Raw genomic sequence first — 11,689 nt, forward strand, 5'->3', positions numbered from 1 at the left:
TCAATACAGAGAGACCCATCAACAGAAACTCATTGCCCACTCCAAAAATGGGTAGCAGGTCATGGTTGAGCCTCACCGCGTGGCGCAACTGGAGCTTCCGCCACTCCTTCTCATCCACCAGCCTCAAATCCACAACCACCGATCTTGGCGGCGGCACCGCCATGCACTCTTGGGTCCCCTGATCGCACAACCCTTCCAAGCCATCTCTTCTCCTCATCCACGGCATCAGAGCCAACTAAATGTGGCAGTGGGACCCATCAACAGCTGCACATGATTTCCTAATGCATCCCATCATTTTTCATAGCTTCAGAATTCCCGTTTATCTAGAACCCTAATTTGATGTCAAACTTTTTCCCCTTCAATAGGACTAAAATGAAAATGTTAATAATTTCATAGGCATGATTTAGAATTTCAATAAGTTTACAGCCCTTAACTACCAAATAAAAGAATATTAATAGGTGTAATTATGTCATTGGTACATGTCATTCATGTACTATGCCATAAAAATTGGATATATTCTTCTTTGCAATTGGAATTGGTGTTCTCCTATTTGAGTCTGATAGAAACAAGGCAAGGGGCATGTGGATCCGTCTTGGTACTCTCACTTCAGCTGACTCTGTCTGGGATTGGATCAGTGTTCGAGATCTGTCATTTTTCTGATACAAGGTTCTTCTCAATCTCCACAAAATCTGAATATTCAATATCACTCACTACTCATGTATATTTCTTCGCCACTTTTCAATTAATTTTTCCATCATTTTAAGCTGGACTGGAGTACTTTGATATCAACCACATCTTTTGATTGATTTTGTATGGGATTTTGACTTGAAGCCTATAATAATCTGGTCCTTGTTTGTCAATTTTACTGTAAACATAGTTATGCAGTTTCATTTACTTGCCCAAATTTTCTAGGGTGTGAACTGTGAGGTAACTTTATCTATTTTAGCTAGTTTGCCATGTTAATGTTCTGTTAATGGGTTAATTTTGTTGGTTTCTGTGATTTGCTTTCATGTGTGATGGCATGAGAATTATACCCGAATGGCGCGTTAATCTAGTTTAACCATATTGAATTTCTATTGTGATAGATTCAGGAGAAGAATAGGAATCGCCATCATCGATAAATGGTTGACGCCTGAATTTCCCAAAGAGATGCAAAGATGGAGAAGAAACGGAAGATTCTGCAGTACAGGGAGAGGCTAGATAGGACCCTTGCCTCACCTGATCTTACAAATGATGAGAAACTCAAAAAGCTTGTCAAAAGCCAACTCCTACATTCATCAGAAGTAGCAGGTGGTAACATTTCCTAATTTCCTTTGAATTCATTTAGGTAGAAATGGTAGTAGCTTAGAGGAACAATTGTTTTAGTTAGTTAACTTTGTCCTTTTTTCTCAATGCTTGGTTTGTTCAGGATATGAGGAGAAAGTAGTAGAAACCAAGACTGCTGAGGTATCTAGCTTTCTTGATATGCTGAGGAGTGCTTCCGATGATTGTGGAAGATCTAATACATCACACACTGATTGGAAGGTATGCTATGTACTTATTGCAGTTTCACCATTTTTATTTTCTTGCGAAACTTTTTATTTCTTGCTCTGTCATCTTCATTTTGTTTAGATCCTGAACCCTTTTTTGTTTTACATGTCTAATTGATAATGTTGAGAAGTTCCACATTGACCAGAGATTTGACAAAATAAATCCTTATATAGGGTAGAGGAGTCCGCACCTTAAGCTAACTTTTGGGATAGAGTTAGGCCTAGCTCAAAAATCTAAGATAGTATCAGAGCCTATCATATGTCCGTTTATTAGGCCACCCGTAATTGGGCCACCCATAGATGTCCAGTCCTGCAAGCTTCCTGCTCCAGATGTCAAGTCCTGGGCATGAGGAGTGTGTGTTGCGAAGTCTTACATTGATTAGAGATATGGCTGAATACGGCCTTATAAAGAGTAGAGCAATCCTAAGGTTCAACCCAAAATTCTAAGAGATAAGTTCCACAGAAATCAGAAATTTCCATTATATGACTGACTTCGTCGGCTCAGTGGCTTTTGTCCAACAGTAACTTATTATTTCAAATTCAATGGGCAAATGAAACTCCATGCCACATATGTTGCCTTACATCAATTATGCTTTGCATTGGAGATATTTGATTTATTTTTCAATTAATAATTGATTCATTTTTATAATTTCACTTCTTTCAACAGTTAAAACAGGACAGTGAAGAGTTCCGCGTTATGTATCGTGAAGTACCCAAGGGATCACCGTTTCATACATTGCTATTAGAAGGCTTCGTGGATGCCCCTGTTGATGTCTGTAAGTGACACTGGACAGCAACCAAAATTTTTAGCACCAGCTTTTCGTTGATAGCGGCTATATTATTGGTTTCAACGTGCAAAATCTAATCTGTTATTTTCATCATTACAGGTTTATGTATCTCATGGCAGACATCCCTTTACAAAAAATGGTGAGAATTGTATTTTGTGAAATAAGGCCTTTAATTTTCTGTATACTAGTCCCAATACAACATTGAACAGTGCTATCATTTTCGCATCAATTTCTGTATTAGGCTCAAAGTTATAACATTCAATGGGGGGTAAAGGAACAGCTTTATTTTGGTGTGTTTTCTGGTGCTGAGAAAATGACCATTGACTACTATTTTTTTTATGTGGCGGTCCTGAAAGTTGTTTCTTTCCTTGCAAATTCCTTATCATTATAAAAATGCAAGTGATATTTCTAGATGACACCCCTTTCACAATTTTCATTTAGGTGGCCTCAGTCTACTATTCCCACTTTCAAAATCTTAACATCCGAATGTTTGGACAAGGACCAGATTGCAGAACAAATATCACTAGTGAGGTTTGTCCTGCTGGTATCAATTTTAAAAATTATCTCTCTTAAGCCCCATTTCATGCTCAAAGTTTTCACTTTTGAAAGCTGATTTTTGCTCTGAATTTTGGAAGAAAGGATGAAGGTTCCATGGCCTGCGGCTGTCAGGGAAGCTGTAGTGCACTATAACCTGTTTGAGTGTTTTCAAGATGACTTAATTGTTGTTCTTACAAATTCGGTAGACATCTGGAACCTTCTTTGTTTTTTGCTTTAGAGAAAGTTAATTCTAATCTAGATCAATGGTTCAAGGGATTTTTGTGCTTGACTTGTTCTCAGATGCCTGAGTCAAACAGTGGCATCGGGAACCTCTGGGGTTCCAAAAATGAGGCAATTCCTGAAGCAAAGGATGTCGTGAGAGTTGATCTGGTGGGAGGCTTTGCTTTACAAAAGGTGACATCAGAAAGAAGTTACTTTCGGTGAGTTTTAGGTGCACATAAATATAAGAGTTGTGTTCGAAAGTAAAAAATAAGAATTTACTTGAATGGAGTGATGGAATGAAATGGGAAAACAGTAAACAATCATACAAAATAATACCCCATATTGGTTTTGCTTGTTTTAAAAAAGAGGTGAATACAAATTGGTTATATTTCTCCATCAAAGCCTAGTGAAGAAGATAATTTTGCGTACTGATTTGGTCAGTGGACTGTCTTATCTTTAAGAAATGTTCTTGAGCAGAAGCAGAATACTAAGCACTTAACTGTCGACAGTAGACATGTGATACAAATATTTGCAAAATTCATGACACTCTATAAATGCACCTGCATCCGTGTATTTACAATATAAGACAGTAAAGTAATGGTATCTGATTCCCTTTTGTTTGTTATTCATTGTAGAGAGAGGTTATAAAACATATGAAGCCAGTTTTCCCATAGAGAGGAGTGGAAATCTGTGCATTTTCCCCTTCATTATTTGAAATGTTAATTTAAAAATAATCATTAGTGCAGATTTATGTCATTTATTTTTCATACATGTAATCAGAATCAGGATGTCTGTACATAGTGATAGTTCTGTTGTTAGGCCTGCGGTCACTTAAGTCTACTCTAGGAAGGCCAAGAGGTCTTGAGTTAGTAATTAGACTTAAGTTAGTTAGGAGTTCGTTGGAAGTCAGGATATAACTAAATAGAATTGGGGGGGGGGGACAATTAGTTAGGTTGTTACTTATTTGGGAGAGAGTAGAGCCTCTTGAATGCTCTACAACTGCTGTAACCTTTCTCTCTGATTCCACAGTTTGTCTACAATGGGCAATTGGGGAATTAGGGTTCCAATTGAGTAATATTCTCAATCTTTCTGTTATCTGTGTCTATCATATAGGTACCACTGTACAGTTTATTGTCTCAATCTCTAGTCAAATGGACCAGAACTTCTCAATTCTGATAATGTGCTATAATCCTCTGAAAGTAACTGAAGTTACTGCTTTTAAATTTGTCCTCCGGTTTGGATATTTGGAGCTATAAATTAATAAGAATAACATTCCAGTTATTAGCAAATTCTGACTGTGATGGGTTTTGAATTTGGGGGGACCAATAGTCAAAATTTTCTTACTTTAATTTTTGTTTGTTATTTGTCCAACCTTTGCATTGCTGGTGTTTCTGTGAATGGTAATGTAGCTGGTTTAGTCTGTGTTTGGCTTTCACCATGAATGTACATTCAACATCTTTGGAAATCGGGATTTAGAATCCCATTATTACAAACATGGAAGAAAGGTTTACTATTCGTTGACATTCGTTTGAACGTAAGTTCAAGCACACCCTTAATCATTCTGTCTAAAGTGGCTTTCCTGGTTCCCATTGGTTGCTTGTCTCATGTGTTTCAGCTTTCTATTATAAGTTTATGTAGTCATTTTTTACAAGTTTCTGAATGGAATAGTAAAGCAAGCTGGTTGTGCAGATTAACTGTACGGCTTGACTTTTCAAATTGAAGTGAAAAATGAAAAAGGCACCTCAGAAAATGGATTTTTAATTAGAAATCCTGATTCAAGATTTCATATTTTGTAGGACAATAGCAAATATGGATATGAAGCTGGGTATTGTCCCTCCATCCTTGATAAACTTTATTTCAAGGCAGCTCATTGGCAATGGTTTCAAACTTTATAAAAAGGTTGCAGCTTCCTTTTAAATATACTTTTGTTAGACATTCAACAAAAATGTATTTTTCTTTTCTCGGTCTATATAATGAATGATATATCTCACTATAATGAAGAAAAAATAAAGGTAAAATGTAAATGCAATGGTATATTACTATATTTTATTTTGTGTTACATTCTGATAGGAACTGGATATGGTTGCTGAGTAATTGGAGAGGCTCAGCCACTCTCCCTAAGCCCCAAATCATCCAAAAGATACCAGTTCTCACCCTAAACTATCTATTTATAGGCAACATGCCTCACACACTAATCCACCCACTAATTAACGGCTTCACTAATTGGGCGTGTCTAACACATTCTATAATCAAATCATCTACCCTTTGTATCATTTTCATCTTTACAACACCAAGCAGTAATTATAGTAGTATGGTAAAATTTTCCTTTTATATCACAAATTATCCCAAGCATTCTTTCAGTTTTTCCATCCTACTTAAATCCTACAATTTAAAACTTCCTCTATCTTTGCACTATTTTGTGCGGTGGGTTCACGGTACTTAAACTGTTAGACTTGGTGTCTGGTATATTCTTTAGTTTTCATCTAAATTAGAATTTAGGTACCTTTTTCTAAACTTATATTCCATATACTCTTTTACTTCTGCTTAAGCGGATATCATATGTGACTTTTCTCCATTTATCTAATTGACATGGATTCGCTAATTATTACACCCACATAGATTAGGATTTACCCTTGTTTTGTGAACTCAGTCTATTTTAATTGCGCTGCCTAGTTTGAAAGTTGGATTCTGCTGATTTGTCATATTTTGCTCCATTGTGCTTATAAAATATAAATGTAGAACATCCTTGCACTGTTTTCTATCATGTTTTGACATTAACAAACCCCTAATTCTGTTGTAGACTGTGGCTTCTATGATGAGCCACGAGGAAGAAGAATTCAGCAAGGCATTGGAGGACCCATTATATGCTAGAATCCGCGAAGCTCTATATAGCACTAGAGGTTCAAAGGCAATGAACGGTGGAGAGCTTCAGCAAGTTGCAAGAGTTCTCCCTGCTGAAGACCTTGTTGTGAGCGAGCAAGGTGGGGCAGAAGATGTATCTAAAGAGGACAAAAACATTCAATATGCAAGTAGTGTCACATCGACGGCTACAGATGCAACATTACTAAATAGCAAGGCATTTTGTGAGATTGTAGAAGTAGGTAGGGAAGAGATTGTACAAGGTGAGAAGGAGGATGATGAGAAAGTAAATGTCATTCCTAATAAGGAAGTTGATGTGCGTGCACAAAAGGGCAATAGAAGTGTACATATCCGAGCAGAGGTAGAAGAGGCTCTAGAAACACTAGATAAGGCCATTTCAATGGTTAGGGAATACCGAATTCGTTCCCTGTTGGCCTATGAGGATAGTGTTGAAGTACCAAATAGAGATATGCTGGAGGGAACTTCACAAGAAGCACCTCAAGGTGACTCTGGCATCCAAAACTTAAGGTGATTATGTTAATATTTTATGTTTGTTTAAAGGACTAAAAGGTTATGTCTCTTTTTTTTTTTTCTTCCGTATGGTTTTGATAGAATGATTTTGATCATTAATATTATATATTTTGTTCATGCTTTGATCCTTATTGTATATGCTCGTTCAGGTATACAGGATCAAATCCTTATTCAAAGGAAGTAAATTCTAACAAAGTAGTACCAACATCATCAGAGCAGAATCTTTCAAGGCCTATTGAGTCAAGCCAGGTTGCTTCATATTCTTTGGAAAATGGAGCAATTGAGGACCAAACAACATGCAATAACAAGCTAGTTGACGCTGATTTTGAGCCGTGCGTGCTTTCGGATGACAAAGATAAGTCAACCTGCCAGACTAAAGAAAACACCATTGTAACTAAAGATGTACCAAATAAGTTAAGCAGGCATAAAAAATATCTATACTGTTGTTTTCTATTTTAGCTAGAAGGGAAAGAAAAGTTTAATGGCCAAGTGCAGAGGAAGAAGAAAATGTATTTTGAGGCGTCTTGCTAACATGTAACCCCAAGTCCAATAACTTATTACAGGTTTTATATACATGGGGATAACTTATCCAACTAGACTCTAGCCCGCTGAGTGTAAGAAATGATTTTTTTCCCCTTAGTTTTGATAGATTTCAAATTGATATAAAAATAAATAACCCCATTGATTTGGGTAGATTTGAATTTTTTTTATTAGATTAAGACAATTTATTTAGATTGACCATAATATTGCATACACGTAGTTTAAATATAGTAAGTTGAGACAAAATTTATTTAGATTAATCATGATATTGCATATATGTAGTTTAATTATAGTAATTTGAGACAATTTATTTAGATTGATTATGATATTGATTTTTTTTATTAGAAGTCTATAAATTGTGTGAAGCAAACAAAGTCCAATACATACCGAAAAAGACAAAAAAACAGAGTAATACTAAAAGAAGGAGAAGGTAAAACCATTTTTGTTTTGTTTCATAGCTGTCTAGTTGTCTTATTATTCTCTGCCATCATCGACTGCTCCTTCAATGTGTTAATATGGCTTGTACGGTCAATTTCCTCATAGATGCATCATGCATGACTTTGGGTCTGTTTTGTTATTGTTAATTTGTTATGGTGTGGTTCAAGTTTCTTTATTAGGATGTTTCCTTTGTTTGGGCCTTTAATTATAAGTACATTTTTGTTTTCAGTAAGTTATGTTCTTTTTATCTTTCACCTTTGTATCACTACTTTGTTTGTTGATCTTTTATGGTCTTTACCTTAATCTTTCATTATTGCGTTATATATATATATATATATATATATATATATATATATATATATAAATAAAGTAAAAATATTTCAAATGTCAATATAAAACATGTTTAAATACTATTTTCATCAAGCCTGTCCGGTCTACTTAATTTTGTACACATGTTATATTATTTGATGTTCTTCTTACTTATGTATAATAAAATTTGGCTAATGCAGTATGAAACCAGGGATCGACAAATAATATGCGATTATCCAACACTTCCTACTCAAATTTCTACACATATTCATAGAGAAGAAAGAGGAATAGTATATGCATATTCTCATCCTCAAGAAGAAGAATAACTCTTCGTACAGTCCCCGTCCCCAAGTTATCATCCATAATATCCTCAAGAAGGAGCTTCTTCATACTATCCCCAACTAAATTATCCTCAAAGAGGAAGCTCTTACTATCCTCACGAAGAAACTTCTTCATACAATCCTCAACCATACTATCAAGATGGAAGCTCTTCATACTATCCTCAAGAAGGAACTTCTTCATAATACTATCCTCAAGAAGAAGGAAGCTCTTCATATTATCCTCAAGAAAGAACTTCTTCATACTATACGACTCAAGAAGGAAAAAGAGTACTTCCCCTAGTCAAAAGCCACTAAACCATCTCCATTCAGGACAACGGAGATTTCGTTTATCTATTTGGGTCATTTGTTCTCCAAAAATGGTGAGTGGACTTGGGGTGAAAGATTTGGATATGTTCAACGTTGCACTGTTGGGAAAATGGAGATGACGATTTCTTCAGGATAGAAAGCAATTAATTATGGTGTCAGATTATAACCTCAAAATATGGTAACGGTGAGTCTTCCAAAGCTTATGTGTGGTGGAAGGACTTGGTTAAGGCTTGTGTGGGGAGGTTGCTGGTCATTGGTTTGAGGGTCGTATTTATAGAAGCATTGGAGAGGGAGTTATTTGATTTTGGCAGGAAGATTGGCATGGTGGGGGTTCATTTCAAGTCAAATTTCCTGAATTATTTAACATATCTTTACAGCAAAATTGCTGGATTGCAGAGATGGGTTCGTGGTTTGATAATACTTGGAATTGGAATTTTATTTGATCAGAAAATATTGTGGATGGTCTCGTGACCAGAGAGACGATTTATTAAGAATTATTTCAGCAGCCCCACTGGTAAGAGGGAGGCAGATTCATGGCGCTGGAAAAAGGAAGCGAGTGGTAACTACACAGTATCCTCTGCTTATGAGGAACTCATGAATTTTGATTTGTCAGAGATGGATACCAATTTTATGCGTCTGTGGGCAAATTTGGCACCATCGAATGCGTTGGTGGGTTTTTATCGAGTACAAACTAAGGTAAATCTTATTGCTCGCAATATCAATATTCTTAATCCTTCTTGTCCACTGTGCTTTATTCAGGTTGAGTCAACAAACCAACGCAAGGAATGGGAAGGTGTTCCGGCAAGAAGATGTGGATCCAGAAGGGGTATTTGAACAAGCTAGGATCAAGGCTTGGCTATGGTTAAGAGCAAAGAATAGGCATTTTCTTCATGCTATTTCAGAGTGGTATGGGGAACCTATTTCTTGTTTTATTGCATTGTAATTTCATGACACTTGCTAATTCTAGAAGGTCAATATTTTTTGAGAGAGACTATGAGTAACAGGCATGCATTGTGCGCTATGTTCCATGACGGAGGGTCCTGTTGGTTCGTTTGTTTGACATGAATATTGGCTGTTTGATTTTGGTTGGACTGGAAACATTGAAATGGAGGTTTTGTTGTGGCTCGTTGGTCTATGACTCCTATTTTGGCAGTAATATCTCATATGGTTTTAATCTTGAAGGGGCTCGTGGTTATTGCTCTTTGCTGGCAGTTTTTTCTGGAATGGAGATGGTTTAGTGGCTTTTGACTAGGGGTGTTTTTTTATCTTGTATTTTGCTTCTCCTTGAAGATTCATTTTGATTTTAGAAAAATTTTATTCTTTTTCCTTCCCTATATTTTTCCTAGTAAAGTTTTAATGAGACATCTTCTTTAAAATCTATCTTTAAGGATGGGGTGGGTTAATATTAGTAGTGGTTCTTTTGCTTACTGTATCTGTTGTAATGTTGTTGCTCTTAGCTTTACTTTTCTAATTTCTCAACTTGTATTAGGTTGAAATACCCCTTGTACTTCAGTTCAATATATTTATTATGACTTATCATAAAAAAATCTAAAAAGATGCTAACCGAATATTATTTTACTCACAATAATAACTATTAAGTAAAGGCTTAAATACTCTTTTGACCCTTGAAATTGTAAAGGGAATCAAACCTGATCCCTGTAGAATTTTTCGCATCAAATTGGGCCCCTAAATTTATTTTTTTAATCTAAATAAGTCCTTTTGCTCAATTTTGACCGGTCAATGGTCTAGTGGCAAGCCTAGTCAGCTGAGGATGACCATGTAGACTTTTTCACATCAATTTTAGTCCCTTAAAAAATATTTTAATCAATTTCAGTCCTCGTTCTTCACCTTCATCTTCTTCCTCGTCTACCTTCTTCCCCTTCCTCCATAACTCAAATCCTTCAAATTATGAGTTCTGAGTTTTCCTCTCTTGTAACAAAAAAAATCTTCAAATCATGAATATTACTATTACTCAACAATTGTTAATGATCTTCATAAACTATAATCCATATATTTTTCTTGAAAAATAAGAATATTTGAAACATTCTCCATATTTCAAAAATGATGTTTCTATTGGTCGGCTTAATGAATCGATGATTATATAAACACAACTATGTTAAGAAAGAAATAAAAATAGTAACTTCGAGATCCAGTGCATCCATTGCTGTAAAATATAACTTATTTAAAGCAAAATACTACCAAAACATATATCGCAAAAATATTATAGAAATATTTTACTATAAATTAATTTGGAATTTCTTTATATTTTATGCTAAAAAGGTTTGTTATAATATTTAAATTCACTAAAAAAATAAAAATGATTTATTATTATTATTATTATTAAGTATTTAAAACAATTAATTGAGTTAAGAAGAATATTTTGTTATCCCCGTAGGGTAGCTCAAGTGGTAGAAGTTAGAGAACATATGGGTTGGGTAGGGGGAGGTCCAGGGATCGATTATGTTAACATCTTTTTAGGTGATGTTAAGTTGTTAGAGGAAGGCGCGTGGAGTGTAGATTTAAGATAAGAATGGGGTGGTGTCATTTTGACAAACCTCAGGGGATAATTGTATTTTACTCAAAGAAAAATATTTGATTAACCTAAACTAAACTAAAAATTCATTTTCTAAATGGAACAAAAAAGAGACCAAAAAAGAACCTAAACTAAAATTTATAATTATTTGATAGGAAATGTTCTCCTCGGCTTTGCTCACATGGAATCAACAGTTTGGTTTTTTAGCTTCGGTTGGCAGAAGTAAGGGGGAAAAAGGTCACTTGTAAATGACATCTTGACACTCAAAAAATGATCGAGCACAGTAACAATACATAGCGTGCATTCCGTAGGTTTAGATGTCAAAGTTATCAACTTTTTTTTTTTATTCATCAGAAAACTAGACAAGATAACAACACTACGAACAAGAAAACGAGTCCCTCAGGATGAAAGGTTCAACTTCCATCGGAGGCCTCTCTGAAAAATGGACTCCTAACAAACCACCACCTATTCGTAATTTCCCCAAACAATATGTTGCCGCATTGCAACCTCTCGGAGCCCATCGAAGATCCACCTGCCACTGACCACGTAGAAACTCTTCCACCTTGCCTAGCATAGGGCCAAAAGCATGAGTCGCCTATGAAGGTGTGAAAAACGACTAGAAAGGGGGGTTGAATAGAGTTTTGAATATAAAAACTTTCCCCTTAAGATTTAAAGTAAATCTTTTCGGTTTTTCTGAGATAGAAGGTGTAGCAGATAAAGATTGAGAGAAGAGAAAAACACACAAGTATTTTATCC

The 11,689-nt window shown here is 35.5% G+C and overlaps 1 protein-coding gene across 4 annotated transcripts; it reads left to right on the plus strand.

Moving 5' to 3' along the window:
* The first annotated feature begins 510 nt into the window (after nucleotides 1–510).
* LOC130717048 (uncharacterized) lies at nucleotides 511–9,730 on the plus strand. Of its 4 annotated transcripts, none has more exons than XM_057567151.1 (11): nucleotides 511–666; nucleotides 1,086–1,290; nucleotides 1,409–1,524; nucleotides 2,197–2,305; nucleotides 2,417–2,456; nucleotides 2,759–2,848; nucleotides 2,957–3,056; nucleotides 3,128–3,294; nucleotides 4,873–4,975; nucleotides 5,877–6,463; nucleotides 6,616–9,730. In XM_057567151.1, the coding sequence occupies exons 2-11, from the start codon at nucleotides 1,158–1,160 to the stop codon at nucleotides 6,923–6,925; spliced, it is 1,755 nt and encodes a 584-aa protein (XP_057423134.1). In that variant the 5' UTR covers nucleotides 511–666; nucleotides 1,086–1,157; the 3' UTR covers nucleotides 6,926–9,730. The 4 variants fall into 4 exon arrangements, with proteins under 4 accessions (XP_057423134.1, XP_057423136.1, XP_057423137.1 ...); XM_057567153.1 differs by having other exon boundaries at nucleotides 3,155–3,294; nucleotides 6,616–7,167; XM_057567152.1 differs by lacking the exon at nucleotides 511–666 and adding an exon at nucleotides 773–927 and having other exon boundaries at nucleotides 6,616–7,167.
* The last annotated feature ends 1,959 nt before the right edge of the window (nucleotides 9,731–11,689 follow it).

The sequence above is a fragment of the Lotus japonicus genome, chromosome 5 (genome assembly GCF_012489685.1).
Source record: "Lotus japonicus ecotype B-129 chromosome 5, LjGifu_v1.2".
NCBI lineage: Eukaryota > Viridiplantae > Streptophyta > Magnoliopsida > Fabales > Fabaceae > Lotus > Lotus japonicus.